Here is a 23554-nt window from a genome sequence, read left to right as displayed (position 1 = left end):
GTTTGGCTGCTATCTAGCGCCCGACTAAACTCACAACGTGTTACACACGATACAGCGTCCATTGCTGTGACCGCCAGTGCGGGGCCACGTGCCAGGGGAGCGCTTCCTAACCCACGTCTGGGTGGTTAGTGGTGTCAGCCTGCACGGCACAGCTCGCACCCTTGTGCTTTATACTATTTCTGTTAGTTACCTATTACACCCAGGTGCAGTGTTGTGCGCAAGTAGTCTGTACGGACTTCAATCCCGAGTCTAGGGACTGAGTTTGGCGACTCCTTGCTTGCGCTCTTTTGTGCGGTACCGCGGCCCTGTGAAGTAACAGGGTTTCGCTCCACCACCATATAGCGCAGCCATTTACTAGCAGCAGGTTTCTCCTGCACGGTGGACCCCGGTCTGCGAACGCACCTAATATTATTTCACCTTATACTAACATAGATAATCTGACGTACAGTATAATACTAACTTATTCTATGTAATTTACGCATGACTCCATCTGGATTTCTCTTTTTACATAGAAAGTAATGTAAAGAATTAGATATGTAGCAGCATGTATAACAATGCTATCCAAGGACAGAGATATTTTTCTGGGGGTGAACATCTTGTCCCCAGAATAAATAATTGCTGCCAGACCCATACTGTTCAATTTCCAGCATCAAAAATGTAGAATTTATGCTTCATCATCTGAGATATGTGTAAATTAGGTTCAGAAATTCTGATTCTAGTTGTGGTTCATTTACTGAGTTTATTACTGTAGTCTTGATAAAACACAGCTTTTTTTTGCTGCAGATCTGCTAATTCTTTCAGTGATGGGAATCTACTATGTTGTGCTTTATTTTCATGAGCTACAGCCATCCTCATCATTGGCAGGTTTTTTCTATGCACAGTTTGGGCATAACGAAATCAATTAGAGGCAAATGTGGGGTTACACAGAGCTCATAATTGAGAATACTAGCAGGTCTACAGCACATAAAATAGTGCTATTATTAAAACTACAGCAAGGAGCCCAGTAAATGACTCATCATGGGAATCATCATCTCTGTCTCTACTCTATGCTTCCCTCATGAGGAAAAACATAATCCTAATGACAAATGATAGATTCGTCTTTCAACAACATGACAGCATCTTCAGGTGTGTATTTCTTGTTGCATCATGTCCTATAATGAATTCTACAGCTGTGGGGGTCTTTTTTAGTCCTTTATTGTGTCATGACAGTTCACTATTTTTCGTTCCATATCTTTAATGCACACATACAGATTTAGCAGAGCTAAATTTGTCATCCACCTCAAAAACTCAGTATACCGCATACTGTGAACATAGCACTACCTCTATCACACCTTTCACCAGCAGTTCCTAAAAATTAGCTATTGGTATCTTCTAAAAATATAACTATTACAGGGGGATTTTCTGCTACCCCATCTGCGAGCGGCGTAATGTAGGAAAAAAGACCCTGATTCCAGCAATGTATCACTTACTTTACTGGTGCAGCAGTTGTCACACAGAGTTTTTAGATTAAGCAGAACTCAGAAAGCTAACTGCGCTCACACTACAGCTTTCTGTGTACATTGTATAGTGACAGTGAGCCGCTTATCACAGGAGGGGGCGTGGTCAGACCAGGGCTTAGATGCCATGTAGTCCATGCAGTGATAATCTCTTGGTAATAAAACCTTCACTGTATGGAAACTACAGCACACAGCTCAATAAGTGACACATCCCTGAAATCAGTGTCTTAACCCCTACCTCATGCTGTTCTCAGATTACATATCAAAAATCTTCTGACAGATTCCTTTTAGCATCAGTGTCATTTAAAACATCTGTCATTATCCTTACCTAATCTTTATAATCATAGTGCAAGGGTTAATTTTCTACATGTCAGCGCATATAAATATTCCATTTAATTTTTATCTAAGCTGTAAACTTTACCAGAATATACATACCTTACCTACTGAACATGGTGTATAATATAGTGTAATTAATAATGATCCATTATATACGTTCCTTGCTCTAAGAGCATATCCAAGCTGATGGAAATCCAAAGATGTCCCACTATATATTCTTTGGGAAAACAAAGGATGGCGCGGTCTTTAGGAGCGCTGAGGTAAAAAGGGTAAAATAATTAAAATTAAAAGGCACAAACCTTTATTAAATATATATTGCACTCCACAACACTTTTCGATAGCGGCACGCTATCTTCATTAGGTAGTATATATTCTTTGGCCTGGCCATCGAAATATAGCAAGTGATCTTACGATTCCCCAAGGAAGAGCAACCCCGGCGCAATACTGCCCCACATTGCCCTAGTATTTACTTTATATATGTTTGTTCTTTAGGTTTTTTTATATTTAGAATGGAATAGACCCCACATGATATTGTAAGAGATGAATACATCTTTCCTAAAAATATGTAAAAAGCTTCCAAAGCATACCATCGTTATACTAATATATTCATTTTCAGGGATCCACTAAGCTGTGCTAAGCCAGGGAGCGTCTCCGGCCCATCGCTGGCAACACCCGGTTCTAGATGCCGCGTTTCTGGATAAATCCTGATTGTTTGCCTCCTGTGTACCTGTGATGATGTCTAAGATTCTAGATCTACATTGTACAGGATAACTGGACACAATGTGCTCGGAACTCTACGGTTTTGCTTCTCCTCATCTCAGCCGGAGTCGCCTTCTTGCCACGGCCCAAACTGGCCTTGTGCGACTTGTTTAATGACATGTAGATGTTCGGCAATTTGTTGTGCTACCTCCGAGCACAGACATTAGTCCTGTTACTTTTCCCTAGAAAGAAAGGCTAATTTGAAAGGAAACAACTTTGCTCCAATCTTCTCCTTTTGCATATTTCTTGCGTTCTTTCCAAAATTTGCATATTTATTACTTTCCCTCCTAACACTTGTTTACATCGGTGACCTTCCTTTATGGGCTCTTATGTAAATGGCTTTTGTGGTCACCTTGAGTGCAAGCAATGATATATTCTAAAGACATATTCCGCCTAGTCCTCCGCGTCTCACATCCGTCTTCACGTTGCCCCTGCCTTTTCCCATTGACATACTATTTTACGCATCCATTTTTCTTAATTCGTCTCTTAACGCTTCCCACCGTAAGGTTAAAAAAAAAAGAAGAAAAATCCTATTGACTTTGTTCTTTTCCATGTAATCATTGTCTCAGCAGTGTGCTATAGGGTCTGGCGGGGATAGACAGAGGCGTGCCTTGCTGTGATTGATGGAGTGAGCTGCAGCAAGCTAAGAGTCCCATCTGGATTAGGTTTTAGGAGCAGTCAGATGTTGAGTGGGAGGTCAGTAAGGCTCGAATTGTAGCTCCCCCTCCTTCGACACCCCTGCCATCTACACTTATACACACATTACACAGAAAATGCACGCCTTCATCCATAATTGATGCCTGCTTTTGGGCAGATGCTGCAGGGCCTGGGACTCAAACAGCTGCTAAGTTTATGGAGAAGAAAGGGAGCAGGATGGTGCAGCAGGTACATTTCCTTCCTTTCTCGATAACAATGGCTTTGCACATACTGGAAGTGTGTCTTATAGTAGGCTGCATCCTCGGCAAGGAAGGACGGAAGGAATGAGGGAAGGAGGGAAGGAAGGAAGGAAGGAGGGAAGGAGAGAAGGAAGGAAGAAGAGAAGGAAGGAGGGAAGGAAGGCAGGCTTCCAGGATCTTAGATGTCTTCAGCCGCTCATAGTGCTCAGGAGATAGATGGAGAGAATGCAGTGCTGGCTTTTTTTTTCTGCTTTGCTTGATCCATCTATTTGAGTTGCTTTTCTAACCAGCAGGTTTACAGAGTAATTTTGCATTTTCTCTTCTTTGTTTCCATGCCCCGAGGAAAAAGACACTGCTTGGCTCATTTAACTACTGTAGGAGAGGCGTCCTTTGCATATGCAATGCTGTTGGCAGGAGCAATGGAACACAGGAAAGCAAATCTAATACAAAGGCAATTTGTCAGCTAGAGGTAAACTGGGTCCAGGCGGAGAGAGGAGACAAATCCAAGGCACTGTGCCCCCAACATCTAAGCAGCTCCAAATAATGCCGGCCTCTAAATATTCTCCTATTAGTATGCTTGGGATCGGGATTTCTTTTTTTTTTTTTTGGGGGGGAAGTTTTGTGTTTGCCGGCAACAGGGAACAAACTATGTTTTTATTCTTTTTATTCATTGCAGTTTCTGGCTTTAAAATGACCATTCTGAGCATTGGAGAAGTCCCGGTAAAGCATAGAAATCCCCGTCCCCCTCTGTTTCTGGTTCGTTTGGGTTCACTGCAGAAAAGGCAATAAACTATATTTAATACACTGCCACGTAATGCATATTTTGGAGTTGAAATGTGGTTTTCATTAAATTTCTGTCCAAAACATTTAGCAAATGCTGACTGTCTGCCATCCTTCGGATTTTGTTTTTTTTTTCTCTCTGTTGCCAGCAAGTTACTTTAAAAGGGCTTACAACCTTCACAGCAGCTTACGAAATGACTAAAGTATTACAATCAGAGGAACACTGGGGAATGGCCTTCACTTGTAACGTCCACACTCACTGTATAGCAACCTAATGGAAAGGAAGAGACCGAACCTCAGTGCTCTTAATTAAATATTAGTTGTAATTAGCACTAAGTGAGAATTCTTTGAATATTAATTTGGGTCTCTTGGAACTCCTGCCAGAGTTAATGAGAAACTACAGGGGTCCCCGGCACATCTGCTTTATAACTCAAGGTAGCCTAGAAAGCTTTAGATGAAACACACCTGCAGATTTCAGGGAGGTGCCGGCGTTCTATGTCATTTTTGTACTAAAGTCTGATATTTAGTTTTAAGTAGTTAAGAAAATTAGTAAAAGAGTAAATATATATTACATAATCTATCTATCTATCTATCTATCTATCTATCTATCTATCTATCTATCTATTATCTATCTTTCTATCTACTATCTATTATTTATCTACTACATCTCTATCTATCCCATATCTATCTACTATCTATCTATTATCTATCTACTATCTATATATTATCTATCTATCTATTATTTATCTATCTATCTACTATCTATCTATCCATCTATTATCTATCTATTATTTATCTATCCATCTATTATCTATCTATCTATCTATCTATCTATCTATCTATCTATCTATTATCTATCTATCTATCATCTATCTATTATCTATCTATCTATTATTTATCAATTTATCTATTATCTATCTATCTATTATCTATATTTCTATCTATCTATCATCTATCTATCTATTAATTATCTATCTATCTATCTATCTATCTATCTATTATCTATCTATCTATCTATCTATCTATCTACCTATCTATTGTCTGTCTGTTATCTTTCTATCTATCTATCTATCATCTATCTATCTATCTATTATCTATCATCTATCTATCTATCTATCATCTATCTATCTATCTATTATCTATCATCTATCTATCTATCTATCTATTATCTATCTATCTATTGTCTGTCTGTTATCTATCTATCTATCTATCTATCTATCTATCTATTATCTATCTATCTATCTATCTATCTATCTATCTGTGAGATATCTGCATGTGTGCAGAGCTGAGATAAGTCTGCTTCTCTTGTGCACTATGATGATGTAAGGAGTTTCCTGCAGTCCTGTGTAAAAGTCTGCTTCATTGATGCAGACCACTCTATTTCCTCAGTTTGCTGTATTATCTATTAGAGGACCATTGGAGGAATTCCTTGACATTAGACGATGCCACATATTGCCCCTGTCGCCTGTTATACCGGTGACACACAGACATTATGATCACATATTTGTTGATATTTTTGTTCCTTTGTGAAGGATTTTGGTGAGGGTTCAGTAGCGCGGAGAATGACGGCCCCAGGCAGCGGAGAGGGTGACATGTATGTACCTGTAGTTTGCATTTAGATGAGTAAATGAAAACTGTAATGAACTCACCAATGTGCCGCCATGGTTAATACATTGTGTGACAGGTCTTACTCTGACACAGGGGATGACCTGACCTGACTGCCGGGATAGCCATTTATCTGTTCCTGAAGGTGGCAGACATATTTGCGTGTGAACATTAACTATGTGAGATCTAATTTGATCATTTGTACCCTTATCTGTATTTGATAAGACAATGGGCCTCATGGATACCTAAAGCTTTATTCATTCATTTAAGGAACTAAAACAAGAAATGGCAGTAGTTGGTATTTTAGGGGGTAATGAGATAAGGTGCACTAACAACATCAAGGAACCTTATTACCCGGTGATTTTGAATATTAGCTATTTTAAGGGTAAATTCACACTAGGCGTTTTTTCAGCTTTTTTTTTTTCTGCAGCAAAACCTGCAGGAAAGAAGATAAAAAAAAACAACTTTTTTTGTTGTTTTTCTTGCATTTTTTGCTGTGTTTTTGCTGCATTTTTTGTGCATCCTTCAGGCGGTTTTGGCATGCTAGATTTGTCTCTGGTGCATGCTGATAAAGTTTAGTGTTGAAAAAAAAACATCCTATTCAACAGAATCAGGTTTTGGCACAAGAAATGGAGCAGGACATGATACCTGCATTTTTGCTGCAGATTTTCAGCGTTTTTTGGCTACGTTCACACGATCAGGATTTCCATCCTTTTTTTTTCCTGCCCGTTTTTGGAAAACGGCAGCTAAATTCCGCAGTGAATTTGAGCTGCGTTTTCTGATCCTTTTTCTTCAGCGTTTTCCACTGCGGGTTTCCAATAGCAGTTTCCTATTGGAGCTGCTGGAAAACCGGTGCGGAATCCGCTGAAAGAATTGACATGCTACTTCTTTTTTCCGCTGGAAAATCCGCGCGGATTTTCCAGCGGAAAAACGGATCGTTAGCACAGCGGTTTTGGTTTTCCATTGGGTTACATTGTACTGTAACCAACATGGAAAACTGATCCGGATCCGCAGCTGAAAATCCGCTACGGATCCGGATCAAAATCCGGATCGTGTGAACGTAGCCTTTCAGGTCAACAGGTGAAAAACGCTGAAAAATCCCTGAAAGAAGTGACATGCTCCATTGTGCAAAAAACACATGCAAAGCACAAAATCCTGAAGACAAAAAAAAAAGTGTGTAAATGAGATTTTCGAAATCTCATAGACTTTGCTGGACATGTAATAAATTTGCATAAAAAAACGCATAAAAGAAACGCAAAAACGCGTAGTGTGAACTAGGCCTAAGACTTACCTAGAACGACGCGATTCACCGATTCCATCTTTGGGATTACATTTGCTTTGTGCTTTGATCAGAAGTTAATATTTAAATGCCCATCTCTGTTTTTTTATCCTAAGAACCATCTTTTTATAAGCATGAAACATTACTTACGAAAGAGTTCTAGGAATTTCTCCGCATGTTTGACAACATGCCGGTATTTTTGACACTGATTAGGCCCTAATGCTAAAAACTGTTCACTACTGCAGAGTAAAACCGTCCACAATTCATGCCGTTATTAACACCTTTCCACTAAAGACGTGGTCCTGATATTTCCTCATTGCTTGACATTCGTATGCTTGTACGGCGAGAAGCATCCGGCTAATAGGGAAATTGTGTCTTTCGATGTTTTAACCGGTCTTTTTTCAATTTTTCATCTTGTTATTTGCTGTAATGTTAATTTTCCACTTATAAGTGATAAAGCTTTGTGTCGATCCTACATACTCTGGGCAAGACGAGTTGACCTAGATTTATAAGTTTCAAAGGCAGAGTTTTCACATGATTGCAACTGCTTTGGTGCTTTCATAATTTAGGCTTTCTGGCTTATTTCAAAGATCTAACTTACTTGATAATACGGAGAGTCCCCGGGGGGCATTATGTGAATTGTATTATATTTGTGAGTTCAATTGTTTGCAATTAAGCTGATGCTGTTAAAGGGGAATGGCGGAAGGGTGTGTTGGGGGGGGTGGGGACTTCATTCTTGAATTAAAATGGTAGGAAGCATTCTCCAGTCATCCTGGTCAAATTGACTGAGCATTAATAAAGAGTAGCACATGCTCATCGGAGAAAGTTTTGGTCCGGTAGGCATTGTAGAGTTGGTGGGTATAGAAGATATTGGAGTTGGTGTGAATTTATTCACATGTCCAATTTCATTGGCCATGACAATGGTTTGTGATGGCAGGATGCGAGATGGAGAACAGCCTCTTACCCTGTGGCAGCCATAGCTCTTGTTTGATTAGCCAGCCTGGCATGAAGTGACGCTTGAGCCACATCGTAATGATGACATTGCGCCAGGTCGGCCAATCAAAAGTAGACAAGTGAGAGGTGGTACTCTCTTTTCACTGGAGTGGCTGATGGATTGGGACATGTGAATCAACAATCTGTACCAATTCTAGTATATATATATATATATATATATATATATATATATATATATATATATATATATATATATATATCTGCTTAAGATATAGACTTACTGTAAAGATTTCTCCCCAGCCAGACAAACCATCCGATATGTCCGATAATTCCTTCAATACTTACATCCTCATGAAATAGTTGTTACTACGATGACTATCTAATTGTAATCCCTGTTATCCATTTTTTTTTCTGCCTCTCTCTTCTGGCTCATAATGCAAAGTGCTGAGTAAGCACTTCCTTCCTAGGAATCATTAATTCCTAATTGGCCATATGGAAAGGGGTTGTTCTTTCTATGGATTGTCGGAATCACATTGGTCTTACAGAAATAGATCTGCTGGCAGAGAGATTCTACAGCCTGGGCCACAAGCATCACTTCGATGTCAGTCTACACCTTTAGCTATAGCATTAGGATTATGGTCAGTGGTCGAAAAGAATATCTGGATATATGGAGCTAATATCTTATCAGCACCCTACAAGCGGAGCGTATTGCGCCTGGGCCAGTACTATTGGATCCACATTTATGGAAAACTTTTTCCAAATGCCTTTTTATGGCCATTTTTCCCAACCACAGGTCTGTACTGGTATATATCTTGCTTTAAGTCACTAATCCTACTATATATATCAAACAGCCGCACCCTCATCGGCTGATGTGCAGTCTTTGACACATTTCGCTGTCTTTATATAGAGGTTGGTACTGTATTTGCTGGTGGATCTTCAGAGTTTCTAATGTTTAGGCTTTTGTTTTATTGAAATCTGGTGGACAAGCTGATTGATATTGCTATAAATGTGGACATGTGTATGTGTTTTCCGTAAGTTCAAACCTTGTATTGTGTATCAGAATCTATACTTAGCCATGGAAATTTGACCCTCGCAAACCGTAAAAGACTGGGGTCGGATATCTGATTTATATTACCATTATGTATGCAGAGAAGTTTGTCGATTTTGTATTATTTATAGCACTCTTATCGTTTCCCCCATAGTGAAATGCATGTGCTTCCAAAGTCTAAGTGCCAACAGAACAAATATTTTTAGTAATTAATTTCCAATCTCTTGAATTGTAATAGCCTCTCATACTATTACTACTGTGATCCATGAATGTTGGCAGCAGCTATTGAGCCTTGCAAAGCACACTGAGCACTTTGTTATTTCAAGAGCATTTCCATTCATGGGGCTAAACCCTGGCTGATCTATGGTGTATTGTGGGAAGCTTTGAAGTTACTCATATACTAAAGCTGGTCATACATATTAGATGGCTGCTGGCTGCTTCGGCTGATCATTTGGCCGACAGTGATCTTGTCTATTGCTCATAAGGTCAAGCCCCCCTGTGTTCCCAATGATTAACCTACCGGTTGATATCTTTGATGGTGACATCTTCAGGAGAACAATATGATCGGCAGTCCAAAATCAGACTTGCCTAATCGACATCTCCCCTTACGATCGGTTGTCTGGCGCCCACATTAGACTGTTGGCTGACAATAATCTAATTTGTAATGGAGGCCTAAAGCCATCTTTGACTATATGGTGGTCAGGGTAACATACACATTGTCTAAACTATACACAGTGACTTAATATCATAGGGAAAGCTGAAGCTTGTACACAAACTCTTTACTGCCGGATTATGAAGCCACATATGGTGGACCGCCATATGGTGTCTGGGACTATTTGTTCCCTAAAAAGAATACTTCCAAAAATCACTCTTTAGTATAACAGTAGATAGAACATCATTTTTAATTCTGTCAGATTCCTTATGAATTTATGAAACAAAAACCTCAATATAACAAATTCAATGGCCCATAGTAATCTGTGGTTGTTATAGAGGTATACAACATGGATCTATAATCCAGCCATGTGCAGGAGGCCCTAGTCTCTTATAACATTCCACCGTAATTCATCACACATAATTATAGCAGCCCGCCAAATGGAAATGTAGGTTTATCAACCCTCGCAAATTTACTGTCTATTTGTTCAGGCTGAGACTGAAAGTGTACCATGAAATCTGGTAACATTCTGTATGCTGCTTGTTATGCATCCAGTGCAGCAGCATCCAGGATAACACTTTTGCCATTTAGTTATTTGTTTATTGTGGCATCTTGAAAAAAGTGACACTGCCCAAATCAGTGAAATGGACATTTAATGTAGTGTATTGATCTGCACATAAATATATTTTCCACAGTGAGCAGAATTTATTGACATAACGATCTCAATTTAATTGCCTTTTCACCAAAAAAGCTGAGTCAGATGCTTCTGACTTTACTGCCGCTCTCCGTCTGTGACTTCATTTTATCTACCCTTCCGGTCAATATTCAGCTGTTGGATGTATATATATATATATATATATATATATATATATATATATATATATTTACTTTGCTGCAGTTCTCCTTATGTGACTTAATTTTATCTAACCTTCTGGTCTACATTCAGCTGTTGAATGTATATATATACTGTACTACACTCTCTGTCTGTGACTTCATTTTACCCATCCCTTAAAATTCAGGTGGATGCATACATGTATTCATATATTCAATATATATATATATATATATATATATATATATATATATATATATATATATATATATATATATATATATATATATATCAGACACCAAAAAACGTACAAATATTAATACAGATTTTAATCAATTATTAACATTTTTTGATATGTTAAAGTGAACCTGTCAGCAGGATTGTGCACAGTAACCTACACACAGTGTCAGGTCAGCACCGTTATACTGATTACAATGATACCTTGGTTGATGAAATTCATATTGTGGTTGTGGTTCGGGGGGTCTTCATGTGGTGCTCTGCTTAGGTATTCACCACAATGGCTTCTAACAGGTCCCTGATCCTTCAGTGATCTGCCCCCTAGTTTACATAATGAATATTATATATATATATATATATATATATATATATATATATATATATATATATATATCTTGGGAGAAAAACCTTCTGCAGGCAGGTGGCGACGGTGGCGCCTGCGCTACAGCCTGATTGCATATGTAATGTGTTTATAATTAATTTACTGTTCTCCTGATATTCCTAAAGAGAAAAAATCCATTTGAAACTGGCTATGGTGATCCGATAGCTGCTACAGCGCTTGTGGCGCCATCTTGCTAGAGAAAAAATATTAATTTCCTCTGCCAAGATGGCGCCACTGGCGTCTGCGCAGTAGCAGCTATCGGTTCACTGACCAGCACCACCGTGCAGGTGCACCTGGCGCCATTTCCAAATGTTTTTTTTTTTTAGAAATAATAGGAGAACAGCAAAGAAATTTATTATAAACACATTGCATATGTGATCAGGCTGCAGTGCATGCGCCACGGCCACCACCTGCCTGTGGAAGGTTTTTTTTCCAATTTACATATAATATTCACTATGTAAACTACCTGTCAGTGAGGGATCAGTCACCTGTCAGAAGCCATACACATGAATATGTAAGCAGAGCATCACATGAAGACCCCCCACAGTCCAAGCATGTCATTAACTCAAAATTGACAATAAAGATTAAACAACAACCACAAGACAGATTTCATCACCCAAGGTATCATGTTAATCAGTATAACGGCACTGACCTGACACTGTGTGTAGGTTACTGAGCACAATCCTGATGACAGGTTAACTTTAATAGAGGTTTCATGATCACTGCCAACCAATCTGTAACCAAGACACCAAGAACCACTAAGGCAACTTTTACTTTAAGAATTTTTCCCACTCATAAAGTAAAATAGTTGCTCAAACCAAGGCGAGAGGTTCAGGCTTTGAGTGCAGAAAAGAAAATTAATATGTATTCCTGACCACTTTTTTGCTTGCATTAAACGTCATAAATGAGGTCCTATATTGGTGCAGCTATATGGCATGGAGCACCATGAAAATCCCTCAGCCCCATAAGAAGCAGCAGTTCTATAAATGGTACATGGTGGGTATAAAGCCCTCCTACAGATTTTGCATTGGAGTCCAGGAGCTTCATGTTACACTTTTAGGGATCAGATTTTATCAATTATGATTTATTTGTGGTTTTGTGTACCAGTATGGAAAGTTAGCAGGATATTGATCATTAAAAGACCTGAAATATATTTATCTAGAAATCTACAGAAGTGTATATATGATACAAGAAGTTGATTAGCTTTTGCTGTTATACTGTTCACACTAAAAAAAAAATCCACAGTTAACAGTAATATTTGAAATCCTCACTACCGTGTAAGAGTTTCCAGCTACAATGTATTTCCAGTGCAAAATTAAAAGGATTTTCAACACTGCAGCCAATTTTAGTTCACATTTCGAAAAAAATACTTCTTCCATGATTATGATCTCGTGCTGAAATAAAACTAAAACGAGTGACTTTTTTTAGGAATATAAACTGGTAAGAATTCTGAACCATTGGTTGTTTGGTCAAAATAGTTTTATAACAGAAAAATATACAAAAAAAATGGAAAACCGTTTAATAAATAACTATTCGACAGAAATAGATAAATGTAATAAATATTTCATTTTTTTATCTGATTATACTTTTCGTTATGAAGCATGTTTGTTTTACGCTTATGTTTTTTTCTATCTAGTAGAATAAGTACAGTTTGGCCACAGTCACACGATCGTACTTTTTCTCGTCCAAGAAAATCGGTCCCGCTATGGTCATAATATAATTGGATTTTCTCAGATGAGGAAAAAAATTCTCCATCTCAGTCCGTGAAAACCGTACTGCAGTTGGATGTCATCCTAGTGTATTCAGATTTTTCCCCTGACTATCAGATGCTCCTGGCTTAGAAGTGGCAATGATGGAAATTTTTCTGAAGGCTGCAAAGGACCACTGAAAGAGTAGAGTTCAAGAGAAGGAGGACACATGCCAGTATGTGACCGACTTCTCCATATGACCATTTGGCCCTTAGGCTCGAGTATCAGATGCTACGGGCTTAGTAGTAGCAATGATAGAAATGGTTTTGAAGGCTGCAAAGGACCACTGAAAGTGTAGAGGTCAAGAGAATGAAGATACGTGTCAGTATGTGACTGACTTCTCCATATGACCATGTGGCCCTTAGACTTGAGTATCAGATACTTCTGGCTTAGTAGTGGCAATGATAGAAATGGTTTTGAAGGCTGCAAAGGACCACTGAAAGTGTAGAGGTCAAGAGAAGGAAGACACGTGTCAGTATGTGACCGACTTCTTCATATGACCATTTGGCCCGTAGACTTGAGTATCAGATGCTCCTGACTTAGTAGTGGCAATGATGGAAATGGTTTTGAAGGCTGCAGAGCACCACTGAAAGTGTAGAGGTCAAGAGAAGGAAGATACGTGTCAGTATGTGACTGACTTCTCCATATGACCATTTGGCCCTTAGACTTGTGTATCTGATACTTCTGGCTTAGTAGTGGCAATGATAGAAATGGTTCTGAAGGCTGTAAAAGGACCACTGAAAGTGTGGAGGTCAAGAGAAGGAGGACATGTGCCAGTATGTGACTGACTTCTCCATATGACCATTTGGCCCTAAGACTTGAGTATCAGATGCTTCTGGCTTAGTAGTGGCAATGATGGAAATGGTTCTGCAGGCTGTAAAAGGACCACTGAAAGTGTGGAGGTCAAGAGAAGGAGGACACGTGCCAGTATGTGACTGACTTCTCCATATGACCATTTGACCCTTAGACTCGAGTTTCAGATGCTTCTGGCTTAGTAGTGGCAATGATGGAAATGGTTCTGCAGGCTGCAAAGGACCACTGAAAGTGTAGAGGTCAAGAGAAGGAGGATATGTGCCAGTATGTGATCGACTTCTCCATATGACCATTTGGCTGATGGCTGGCTGACCAAGCTGTCACACTGAGCCTGCATCATGTGACCAAATAAAATCATTCTTACATTGGGCTTGTAGCAGATGGGGAGGTAAATCTGTCTTTTGCATAATGGTGTAATGTGGCATGGCTGTTCCCATGGGGAATGAAGGGTGAATGATCTTTGTTCTGTAATGGTATCTATCCTCAAAGCAGGGATGGGGGTTATTTAATCAATAATCAATACAAGTGGTAAACTAAATTCATTATCTGTCTTCCAAGGAGATGGACACTAATGTGATTTAATAAGTCATACTCTCTGCTCCTGTTAATGATTATGTTCTGGATTTTCGAAAGGAAACATCAGATGAACAGAATTTTAGTTTTATTTTTCCAGCTTTTAACGTCGGAGAATTGAGTTGGCTAATTATTGCTGTTTCAAATAGGATATTCCCCTCTGTGTCAAGGCTACTGACAGCAGATTTGGGCACAATTCTGCCACAATACAGTTTAGAATCAATGAACTGAGACTGCTATGTTACTAATTAGAGAAAGAAAGAAAAAGCAATGGCAAAACGGAAAGGCATTAAGAACTTTCCATTGACAAAATTGTTGGTTTCAGATCTGAATGCATGCATTATTGTATATAAAAGGTTGCAAATTGCTAGCGCGGAACAGAATATCAGAATCTCAATAGAATATATTAGGAAGTGGAGGCTGTAATTAAATACTCGTTTATTTTAGATATCAAATGTTACATTTTTTACAGGCCGTGTCATGATTGTTAGATAAGTGCTGTAAATAAATGAGCATTTAATGGCTAGATTGTAACTCGGATATTCTAGATTTCTTTTTTTTTCCTTTTACTCCAGACTTTTAGCAATTTTTCATCTTGAGTCTTGATGGAAGCTGAGAGCTATGAAAGGATCAGAAAAAGTAGGTTAATAAAGTCAACTAGACACACTTAACATTACCAACTGTAAATAATGACCCAGAAGTGTTCTCCGCACTATGAATAACTTGTTTATAAAGTGCTGGCAAGTTGGCAGCATGCTCATTGTAAGACGGATCCTTTGTAAGGACACAATGCCGGCACTAGTGAATGAAAAGCCATCAACACAGAAAAGAGTTTAGACGTACATCAATGAAAGAAAAATACATTTTCTCAAAGGCTTTCTATTTAAAAATAACAAATGTATACTTTTCTCTGATTTCTTTGAATATTCTATAGCTCCCTTATAATTGGGCAGCGCATTGATGCCTTAGCACTGGTGCCATGGCTTTAGTGCCAACGAGGGCATCATCGGCAATGTTTGTTCATTGTGTCTCTAATGGCTGTAAGTTATTTTTTAAAGGTCCCCATACACCATAGGTGACTGTCGGCCAATCGACGCTTCATCCAACTGTCCAACTGACATCCATCTAGGCTGTCTCTTCCATAGACAGTAGCACTAACTCGGCGGAGGACTCCTGTGTTCACTAGGAGAAAGCTGCCAACCGACATCTCTGCTGTTGGAAGTCCAAAATCAGATCCACTCGATTAACATTTCCCCCAACAATCATTTGGTCAGGGTTTCCTTAGACATACAGTGTTGGCCAAACCCATTGGTATCAGTAAGTGCGGCTGACATTAGTCTAATTATTATATAGGGCTTAAAGGTATTTTTTAGCTCTAGGCTCTAGCTAGTGACCTCACCGCAATTGTAAGATACTAATGGTGAAAGAATATTGGGCACTACATGGGTGGACTAAAATTTTTAAAGATACAGTAACATCAATTTAGACAGGACAGTTCAATCAGAAAAACCAATGGGTTTAGATCAGTGACCGTCCAAAAGTCCAATTGACTTCTCTCCCAATAATCAGTTGGTCAGGGTCCCCATATGCATACAGTGTCTGCCAAACCCATCGATATCAGCAAGTGTGGCTGACATTAGTCTTTTGCTTATGTAATACTCCAGGGTAACCTGAGTTCTAGACTCTAGCTAAAGGCCCCACTACAGTTTTAATAAAGCTTCAAAACTGGCTAAGGCTCCATTTACACTACAAGATTATGGTAAAAGGCTATCCCTAGAATCACATATTTCATGAATAATCTTGCAGTCTAAACAGGCTGCCAATCACCCAACAAATAAGCAAAATGTTCTTTTTTCAGGTAAAAAGATCTTGTGTGGCGTATCATTGTTCTTGTGTGATCAGCACTGCTCTACCAAGAATAACAGCAAACTTTTCACAGTGAACGACCTGCTAGAGATCATTCAGAGCACATTGTTAAGAGCAGTAGGCTTGATTAAAAAGATTATTATCTGATGATAAGCAAAAAAGTTGCAGATCAGCATTCATTTAGTGCTTCATCTAAGCGAACCTTAAGTGTTAATAGCTGTCTGGGTAGATAATTAGATAAGTAATTATTTAAAGGGATTTGCCAGCAGATTTTTCCTATTTCATCTGAGAGCAGCAAAATATAGGGCTCAGGACCCTGATTCTAGGGATGTGTCACGTATTAGGCTGTATGTTGTAGTTTCAATGCAGACAGTGTTTTATCAGCAGGAGGTTAACACTGCAAGACTACAGCTCACATGCAGAGCAGTCCAGCTAATCCGTGTAATCCCGCCCCCACCACTAAGTAGCAGCTTGCTTACAATGCACAGTGTACACAGGACGCTGCCAATCAGTGGGGTGGGCGAGTTTGTGTATAGAGCAGAAAACTTAGCTCTACTACATCTACATTAGTCAAAACAGGGATTCTATTAAAACTGCACCAAGCAGCCCTTTAAGTGTTACATCCCGGTATTAAGGCTTTCTTGCACTATATTATGCTCCTCTCAGATTATATAGCAACAAACTGCTGACAGATGTCCGGTGTTGGTTCTGTAATCAATACTAGATTTAGCTTTCGGATAAAAAATTGTATAAATCTTATAATCTGCCATATGTTAATTAACCCCTTCATGACCCAGCCTATTTTGGCCTTAATGACCTTGCCGTTTTTTGCAATTCTGACCAGTGTCCCTTTATGAGGTAATAACTCAGGAACGCTTCAACGGATCCTAGCGATTCTGAGACTGTTTTTTCGTGACATATTGGGCTTCATGTTAGTGGTAAATTTAGGTCGATAATTTCTGAGTTTATTTGTGAAAAAAACGGAAATTTGGCGAAAATTTTGAAAATTTCGCAATTTTCACATTTTGAATTTTTATTCTGTTAAACCAGAGAGTTATGTGACACAAAATAGTTAATAAATAACATTTCCCACATGTCTACTTTACATCAGCACAATTTTGGAAACAAATTTTTTTTTTGCTAGGAAGTTATAAGGGTTAAAATTTGACCAGTGATTTCTCATTTTTACAACAAAATTTACAAAACCATTTTTTTTAGGGACCACCTCATATTTGAAGTCAGTTTGAGGGTTCTATATGGCTGAAAATACCCCAAAGTGACACCATTCTAAAAACTGCACCCCTCAAGGTGCTCAAAACCACATTCAAGAAGTTTATTAACCCTTCAGGTGTTTCACAGCAGCAGAAGCAACATGGAAGGAAAAAATGAACATTTAACTTTTTAGTCACAAAAATGATCTTTTAGCAACAATTTTTTTATTTTCCCAAGGGTAAAAGGAAAAACTGGACCACGAACGATGTTGTCCAATTTGTCCTAAGTACGCTGATACCTCATATGTGGGGGTAAACCACTGTTTGGGCATACGGCAGGGCTTGGAAGGAAAGGAGCGCCATTTGACTTTTTGAATGAAAAATTGGCTCCAATCTTTAGCGGACACCATGTCGCGTTTGGAGAGCCCCCGTGTGCCTAAACATTGGAGCTCCACCACAAGTGACCCCATTTTGGAAACTAGACCCCCCAAGGAACTTATCTAGAAGCATAGTGAGCACTTTAAACCCCCAGGCGCTTCACAAATTGATCCGTAAAAATTAAACAGTACTTTTTTTTCACAAAAAAATTATTTTAGCCTCAATTTTTTCATTTTCACATGGGCAACAGGATAAAATGGATCCTAAAATTTGTTGGACAATTTCTCCTGAGTACACTGATACCTCACATGTGGGGGTAAACCACTGTTTGGGCACATGGTAAGGCTCGGAAGGGAAGGAGCGCCATTTGACTTTTTGAATGAAAAATGATCTCCATCGCTAGCAGAGACCATGTCACGTTTGGAGAGCCCCCGTGTGCCTAAACATTGGAGCGCTCCCACAAGTGACCCCATTTTGGAAAGTAGACCCCCCAAGGAACTTATCTAGAAGCATAGTGAGCACTTTAATCTCTCAGGTGCTTCACAAATTGATCCGTAAAAATTAAAAAGTACTTTTTTTTCACACAAAATTTCTTTTAGCCTCAATTTTTTCATTTTCACATGGGCAACAGGATAAAATGGATCCTAAAATTTGTTGGGCAATTTCTGCTGAGTATGTTGATACCTCATATGTGGGGGTAAACCACTGTTTGGGTGCACGGCAAGGCTCGGAAGGGGAGGCGTGCCATTTGACTTTTTGAATGGAAAATTAGCTCCAATCGTTAGCGAACACCATGTCGCGTTTGGAGAGCCCCTGTGTGCCTAAACATTGGAGCTCCCCTACACGTGACCCCATTTTGGAAACTAGACCCCCCAAGGAACTTATCTAGATGCATAGTGAGCACTTATAACCCCCAGGTGCTTCACAGAAGTTTATAACGCAGAGCCGTGAAAATAAAAAAATAATTTTTCTTTCCTCAAAAATGAGTTTTAGCCCAGGATTTTTTAATTTTCCAAGGGTAATAGGAGAAATTGGACCCCAAATGTTGTTGTCCAGTTTGTCCTGAGTACGATGATACCCCATATGTGGGGGTAAACTACTGTTTGGGCACACGGCAGGGCTCGGAAGGGAAGGCACGCCATTTGGCTTTTTGAATGGAAAATTAGCTCCAATCATTAGCGGACACCATGTCACGTTTGGAGAGCCCCTGTGTGCCTAAACATTGGAGCTCCCTAACAAGTGACCCCATTTTGGAAACTAGACCTCCCAAGGAACTAATCTAGATGTGTGGTGAGCACTTTGAACCCCCAAGTGCTTCACAGAAGTTTATAACGCAGAGCCGTGAAAATAATAAATGTGTTTCCTTTCCTCAAAAATATTTTTTTAGCCCAGAATTTTTTATTTTTGCAAGGGTAACAGGAGAAATTGGACCCCAAAAGTTGTTGTCCAGTTTCTCCTGAGTACGCTGATACCCCATATGTGGGGGTAAACCACTGTTTGGGCACATGCCGGGGCTCGGAAGGGAAGTAGTGACGTTTTGGAATGCAGACTTTGATGGAATGCTCTGCGGGCGTCACGTTGCATTTGCAGAGCCCCTGATGTGCCTAAACAGTAGGAACTCCCCACAAGTGACTCCATTTTGGAAACTAGACCCCGCAAGGAACTTATCTAGATGTGTGGTGAGCACTTTGAACCCCCAAGTGCTTCACAGAAGTTTATAACGCAGAGCCGTGAAAATAATAAATGTGTTTCCTTTCCTCAAAAATATTTTTTTAGCCCAGAATTTTTTATTTTTGCAAGGGTAACAGGAGAAATTGGACCTCAAAAGTTGTTGTCCAGTTTCTCCTGAGTACGCTGATACCCCATATGTGGGGGTAAACCACTGTTTGGGCACATGCCGGGGCTCGGAAGGGAAGTAGTGACGTTTTGGAATGCAGACTTTGATGGAATGCTCTGCGGGCGTCACGTTGCATTTGCAGAGCCCCTGATGTGCCTAAACAGTAGGAACTCCCCACAAGTGACTCCATTTTGGAAACTAGACCCCGCAAGGAACTTATCTAGATGTGTGGTGAGCACTTTGAACCCCCAAGTGCTTCACAGAAGTTTACAACACAGAGCCGTGAAAATAAAAAATCATTTTTCTTTCCTCAAAAAAGATGTTTTAGCAAGCAATTTTTTATTTTCACAAGGGTAACAGGAGAAATTGGGCCCCAATGTTTGTTGCCCAGTTTGTTGTGAGTACAGTGATACCCCATATGTGGGGGTAAACCACTGTTTGGGCGCACGTCAGGGCTCGGAAGGGAAGTAGTGACATTTGAAATGCAGACTTTGATGGAATGGTCTGCGGGCGTCACGTTGCATTTGCAGAGTCCCTGATGTGCCTAAACAGTAGAAACACCCCACAAGTGACCCTATTTTGGAAACTAGACCCCCCAAGGAACTTATCTAGATGTGTGATGAGCACATTCAACCCCCAAGTGCTTCACAGAAGTTTACAACGCAGAGCCGTGAAAATAAAAAATCATTTTTCTTTCCTCAAAAAAGATGTTTTAGCAAGCAATTTTTTATTTTCACAAGGGTAACAGGAGAAATTGGGCCCCAATGTTTGTTGCCCAGTTTGTTGTGAGTACAGTGATACCCCATATGTGGGGGTAAACCACTGTTTGGGCGCACGTCAGGGCTCGGAAGGGAAGTAGTGACATTTGAAATGCAGACTTTGATGGAATGGTCTGCGGGCGTCACGTTGCATTTGCAGAGCCCCTGATGTGCCTAAACAGTAGAAACACCCCACAAGTGACCCCATTTTGGAAACTAGACCCCCCAAGGAACTTATCTAGATGTGTGATGAGCACGTTCAACCTCCAAGTGCTTCACAGAAGTTTACAACGCAGAGCCGTGAAAATAAAAAATAATTCTTCTTTCCTCAAAAATTATGTCTTAGCAAGTAATTTTTTATTTTTGCAAGGGTAACAGGAGAAATTGGACCCCAACAGTTGTTGCCTAGTTTGTCCTGAGTACGCTGGTACCCCAAATGTGGGGGTAAACCACTGTTTGGGCACACGTCGGGGCTTGGAAGGGAGGGAGCACCATTTGACTTTTTGAATGCAAGATTGGCTGGAATCAATGGTGGCGCCATGTTGCGTTTGGAGACCCCTGATGTGCCCTAACAGTGGAAACCCCTCATTTCTAACTTCAACACTAACCCCAACACACCCCTAATCCTAATCCCAACTGTAGCCATAACCCTAATCCCAACCCTAACCCCAACACACCCCTAACCACAACCCTAACCCCAACACACCCGTAACCCTAATTCCAACCCTAGCCCTAATTCCAACCCTAACCCTAAGGGTATGTGCCCACGTAGCGGATTCGTGTGAGATTTTTCCGTACGACTTTTGAAAAATCTGCAAGTAAAAGGCACTGCGTTTTACCTGCGGATTTACAGCAGATTTCCAGTGTTTTTTTGTGCGGATTTCACCTGCGGATTCCTATTGAGGAACAGGTGTAAAACGCTGCAGAATCCGCACAAAGAATTGACATGCTGTGGAAAATACAACGCAGCGTTTCTGCACGGAATTTTCCGCACCATGGGCACAGCGGATTTGGTTTTCCATAGGTGTACACGGTACTGTAAACCTGATGGAAAACTGCTACGAATTCGCAGCGGCCAATCCGCTGCGGATCCGCGGCCGATCCGCTGCGGATCCGCGGCCGATCCGCTGCGGATCCGCGGCCGATCCGCTGCGGATCCGCTGCCAAATCCGCACATGCCATAACCCTAACCCTACCCGTAACCCTAACCCTAGTTCTAACCCTAACCCTAGTTCTAACCCTAACCACAGTGGGAAAAAAAAATAAAATATTTTCTTTATTTTATTATTGTCCCTATCTATGGGGGTGATAAAGGGGGGGGTTTATTTATTATTTTTTTTATTTTGATCGCTGTGGTAGAACCTACCACAGCGATCAAAATGTACCTGTAAGGAATCTGCCGGCCGGCGGGCGTACTGAGCATGCGCCCGCCATTTTGGAAGATGGCGGCGCCCAGCGAGGAGACGGCCGGACACCGGGAGGATCGGTAAGTATGAAGGGGTGGTGGGGGGGTGGATCTGAGCACAGGGGGGGTGATCGGAGGACGGGGGGAGCGGACAGCAGGACGGGGGAGCGGGCAGGAGCACGGGGCAGCGGAGCACAGGACGGAGGGGACCGGACCCCATAACGGAGCGGTGGGGGGGCGATCGGTGGGGTGGGGGGTGGTCACTTCAGGTTTTCCAGCCATGGCCGATGATATTGCAGCATCGGCCATGGCTGGATTGTAATATTTCACCTGTTTTTTAGGTGAAATATTACAAATCGCTCTGATTGGCAGTTTCACTTTCAACAGCCAATCAGAGCGATCGTAGCCACGGGGGGGTGAAGCCACCCCCCCTGGGCTGAAGTACTACTCCCCCTCTCCCTGCAGATCGGGTAAAATAGGAGTTAACCCCTTCACCCAATCTGCAGGGACGCGATCATTCCATGACGCCACATAGGCGTCATGGGTCGGATTGGCACGGGTTTTCATGACGCCTATGTGGCGTCATGGGTCGGGAAGGGGTTAAAGAGCACACACTAGATCAACTACTACCTCTTGTGCCGCCATTTGTGGTTTGTATTATTTTTAAGCTCATATTGTGCTATCAGATTACCTTGGTGTTAGGGGTCGAGTTCCCGCTTCTGCACAGGGGGAATCTCAGGCTGTCTCTGCTGCAATCTCCCATTCTTCTTCTGCCGCAGTGGAGCCTGCTCAGTAGAGACATCGGTCCCAGCGTCTTGCTCAGTCCCGCTCTGTACAAAGAGTTACTGCTGCTTCTCCGGCTTCTGCCATTGAAGTCAGTGCTGGGCAGCGGCGAACAGACACTTCTGGGACTAAGTCCTGCTTTTCTCGTTCTGAGCATGCCCTGAGTGAGATCTCTCAGTGGAGATTGAGGGTCACATGGTCAGACACTGCAGCTGAGTCCATTGGTCCTTTCAGGAAGGTCCTTTAAGTGCAAAGGCTAAGTCTTGCTTTGCACACACTGAGCATGCCCAGGGCAAGATCTCTCAGTGGAGATTTAGGGTCACATGCTCTGGTATGACAGTCTCTCATTGGTCCTTTTAGGAAGGTCTTTTACTTGCTGCAGCTATATAAGGCTCGCATGGCCGCACGGCCATGCGCTAGTGTACATTTGTATACGTGTGTTTGTTGTGAGTGCAAGTTGTTCATTAAATACCCCTACCCTATTGTATGAAAGATCGCGTAAGGTGTATGGCTGCTACGTAGCGCCCGACTAAACACTCCACGTGTTATACACAAGTCAGCGTCTATCGCTGTGACCGCCAGTGCGGCGCCATGCGCCAGTAGTGCGCTTCTTAACCCACGTCCGGGTACTAGTACCTACACACCCAGTTGCGGTGTGGTGAGCAAGTTATCTGAACGGACTTCTACCCTGAGTCTTGGGATTGAGTTCGCCGACTCCTTGCTTGCACTCATTTGTGCGGTATTGCGGACCTGTGGCTTAGCAGGGTTCGCTTCCACCGCCATATAGCGCCGCCATTTGCTAGCAGCGGGTTTTTACCTGCACGGTGGACCCCGGACTGTGAACGCACCAATATTATTACATCTTTTACTTGGTGCGTTCCGCCAGTCCTAACACTTGGCAATTGTTTTGTTGCTTGATTAGTTTA

At 41.0% G+C, this 23554-nt stretch overlaps 1 protein-coding gene across 16 annotated transcripts in view; it reads left to right on the top strand.

The window, feature by feature from the left end:
- The window catches only part of RBFOX1 (RNA binding fox-1 homolog 1), a 957869-nt gene that overhangs the window by 553840 nt on the left and 380475 nt on the right, over positions 1–23554 (top strand). For 2 of the 16 annotated variants that reach the window (XM_077275269.1, XM_077275264.1), the window contains exon 1: positions 3322–3476. The exons of the other annotated variants lie outside the window; for them this stretch is intronic. In XM_077275269.1, coding sequence (XP_077131384.1) covers positions 3444–3476 — 33 coding nt within the window. In that variant the 5' untranslated portion in view covers positions 3322–3443. Of the gene's footprint in view, positions 1–3321; positions 3477–23554 lie in introns of those variants that run through there. 16 annotated transcript variants of the gene reach the window in all.

The sequence above is a fragment of the Ranitomeya variabilis genome, chromosome 7 (genome assembly GCF_051348905.1).
Source record: "Ranitomeya variabilis isolate aRanVar5 chromosome 7, aRanVar5.hap1, whole genome shotgun sequence".
Lineage (NCBI taxonomy): Eukaryota > Metazoa > Chordata > Amphibia > Anura > Dendrobatidae > Ranitomeya > Ranitomeya variabilis.
The sequence above is the reverse complement of the archived record's forward strand: the minus strand, read 5'-3'. Positions and strand labels throughout refer to the sequence as shown.